This window comes from Daktulosphaira vitifoliae, unplaced genomic scaffold, assembly GCF_025091365.1.
Source record: "Daktulosphaira vitifoliae isolate Bord-2020 unplaced genomic scaffold, ASM2509136v1 Scaffold_4, whole genome shotgun sequence".
NCBI classification, from domain to species: domain Eukaryota; kingdom Metazoa; phylum Arthropoda; class Insecta; order Hemiptera; family Phylloxeridae; genus Daktulosphaira; species Daktulosphaira vitifoliae.
The window spans coordinates 30,436,152-30,438,787 of NW_026099575.1; the positions used below are offsets into that span (position 1 = coordinate 30,436,152).

The window sequence follows — 2,636 nt, forward strand, 5'->3', positions numbered from 1 at the left end:
TGTTGTATATTAATCTGTTTTTAGTAAAAAAAATAGAAAGTTTGAAAAAAAATAATTCTCGGCGTTGATGGGTTAAACAAAATTTATATCTTACTATAAAAATATATTATGATGATATTTTTATACCAAAATAATAATAGTCCCCAATTGAGGTTTCACTTATTACTCACTTTTTAAATATAAAAAGTCAAAATATAATTTATATTATAAAAAAAAACTTTATGAAAAGTAATTTTTTGTTTTAGTTTGCTTTGCATGTATACAATTCTCTTATACTAGCTGGAAAAAAATACAATTTAAGACATGCTGGCTGCTATGCAATGAAAGCTTTAAGGGTGGAAAAATTTTATGCATTTTGGGGTCAAGATTTAGATACTTCGACTACACCCTTGGAATGCGGTCGTTCATGGAGAGTAAAATTTGATGTAAGATGAATGTGCTAAATAACTTATAATAATATTAAGTTATAAAATTTTAAATATTGTAGAAAGGCATCAATTTTATTGGAAGAGATGCATTACTTCGTCAACGAGAAGAAGGTATAAAACGAATTTATGTTCAGTTATTATTGAATGATCATGATCCTGATATAGAATTGTGGTCATGGGGAGGTGAACCAATTTATAGAAATAAAAAATATGTTGGTGCAACTACAACAACTAGTTATGGGTTTACATTTAAAAAACAAGTAACTTCATTATTTAATTACTAATTTAATAATTGTTCAATATATTGCAGTATCAATACTATGGGTATATCTCTATAAATGACATTTTGTGATAATTTACTTCTAAGTTTTGATCTCTCATTGAGTTACATTGTGTAATTTCTTTTTTTTTGTATTCAAAATAATATTTATATTACTTTTTATTGATAGAGCTTGAATCATTAGATAGAGAATACATTTTATTTCATTGTTATTATCTCTTTTGTCTCTATCCTAACTATCTGAGGTTGGTTCTACCTTATAATGATTTGACAGGATTTTTACACTGACTGTTGATCTGACGTAATCTCATTATGGCTAAGAGAGACTATAAGGTGTGTAACACTTAAAATTCCTGTATGGTCATAGATCTGGGGACTAATAGTAAATAGTGTTGCTGATCATCAACACTAATATAGTGATTGAATAATCCACTGCGCTAAACCACACACAGAATAAACTATATATAATTGTCTAAAATTTTAATAATAATATTTTTTAATATATGTTCCTATTGTAGTTATAGCGATATAATTATTCAATTATTATATCCCCATTCTAAATGCATTCCATTTTAATTATAGGTTTGTCTAGGCTTCGTTCAAAATATAGATAATTTAGGTAACACTCATCCAGTTACAAATGAATATGTAATGGCTGGTGAATATGAAGTTGAAATTGCAGGAATAAGGTACCCAGCCAAGGTTAATATAAATAGTCCAAATTTACCAACGAAATATCCAGATAAGGAACGTGAATCATACTTTGCTACTAGAGATAAAATGGTATCAGAGCCTCTATTGCGACATTAATAAAGATCTTCATTGTGTCCATTATTTTCATAATACCCTAAATTATACAAATAATGTTCCCTAAATATTTTTCTGTATTAATATATATTTCACAAGTATTATCATATAATATAGCTGTATAAGCTGTAATTTAATATTTGATATATCCTTTTTTTATGTTTGGGCTTTATATGTTCCACAAATAAAAACTATTCTAGTCAAATTATCAGTTATTTTTCTTTGTCATTATTAAATCATTTTAATATAATAAAAAATGTGTAAAAAAAAATGACAAATTTTATTTTTTATTGAATAGCATATAATAGTGTTAATAAACATAACACTGTGTTATGCTTATATTGTAAAATAATTTAAACTTTATTCAATATATAATATTACTTATTGATATAGATAGGAACATAGTTAAGTGTAGTTGAACCTCCAAACCGTCTCATAAATTATTCATATCTACATCTATGGTTATGAAAAACACAAGGCTAAATAATTATAATAATGTAAGATATTAATTTCTTTTACTTGTTGGCAAAAAAAAAAAGCTATATTTCTATTTATTTTTCAAAATGCATCACTTTTAATAGGATGAAAAAAATTTAAACCTTTAATCTTTTAAAACCTAAAACTATTTTATATATAAAGGAATTGATCAAAAATATTTTTGAGAATTAATTGCTAGCCTAAATTAGATAGCCATATACTTACTTATTTACTGCAAAATTGACGTGAGTCTAAAAATTTCATAAGTGCTCCTTGAAAATAAAGCAAGATAATTTTAATAATAAAAAGACAACCCAGCACAGTGGGGTCGTGGCATAGTTGTTTCCAGTATAGATGATATCTGACAGTGATTAAAATCACTATCATAAAAAACGCGTCGATGCAAATCTGTAGATAGTGTTTAATTTAAAAAATAAAATTTGTTAAAATAGCATATTTTTGAATATGGTAGCCATTTGCGCATAGTAGATAGGTCGTCGGGACAAATTTTTTTTTTTCATTTTATAGTACATGACATAAGTTTTAATTTTGATATACGTTTAAAGGATGCAGTATTTTCGGAACATTTTCAAAAATTAAGTTGAAAATGTTAATTTTTGTAAAAAAGTTGCTATTTTAAATCT

The 2,636-nt window shown here is 25.6% G+C and overlaps 2 protein-coding genes across 2 annotated transcripts in view; both read left to right on the forward strand.

Moving 5' to 3' along the window:
* Positions 1–2,636, forward strand: part of LOC126905034 (uncharacterized) — an 85,319-nt gene that overhangs the window by 26,855 nt on the left and 55,828 nt on the right. The window lies entirely within an intron of this gene.
* LOC126905500 (pyruvate dehydrogenase phosphatase regulatory subunit, mitochondrial-like) lies at positions 226–1,739 on the forward strand. The gene is made up of 3 exons (XM_050685237.1): positions 226–425; positions 488–688; positions 1,291–1,739. Exons 1-3 carry the CDS (start codon positions 321–323, stop codon positions 1,516–1,518), a joined length of 534 nt encoding a protein of 177 aa, XP_050541194.1. The 5' UTR covers positions 226–320; the 3' UTR covers positions 1,519–1,739.

What these genes read in the sequence shown, in the direction of transcription:
- LOC126905500 (XM_050685237.1), top strand. Translation starts at nt 321, where the DNA reads ATGAAAGCTTTAAGGGTGGAAAAATTTTATGCATTTTGGGGTCAAGAT. An exon ending in CATGGAGAGTAAAATTTGAT is followed by an intron (nt 426 to 487) that starts GTAAGATGAATG and finishes TAAATATTGTAG; the next exon opens with AAAGGCATCAATTTTATTGG. An exon ending in GGTTTACATTTAAAAAACAA is followed by an intron (nt 689 to 1,290) that starts GTAACTTCATTA and finishes TTTTAATTATAG; the next exon opens with GTTTGTCTAGGCTTCGTTCA.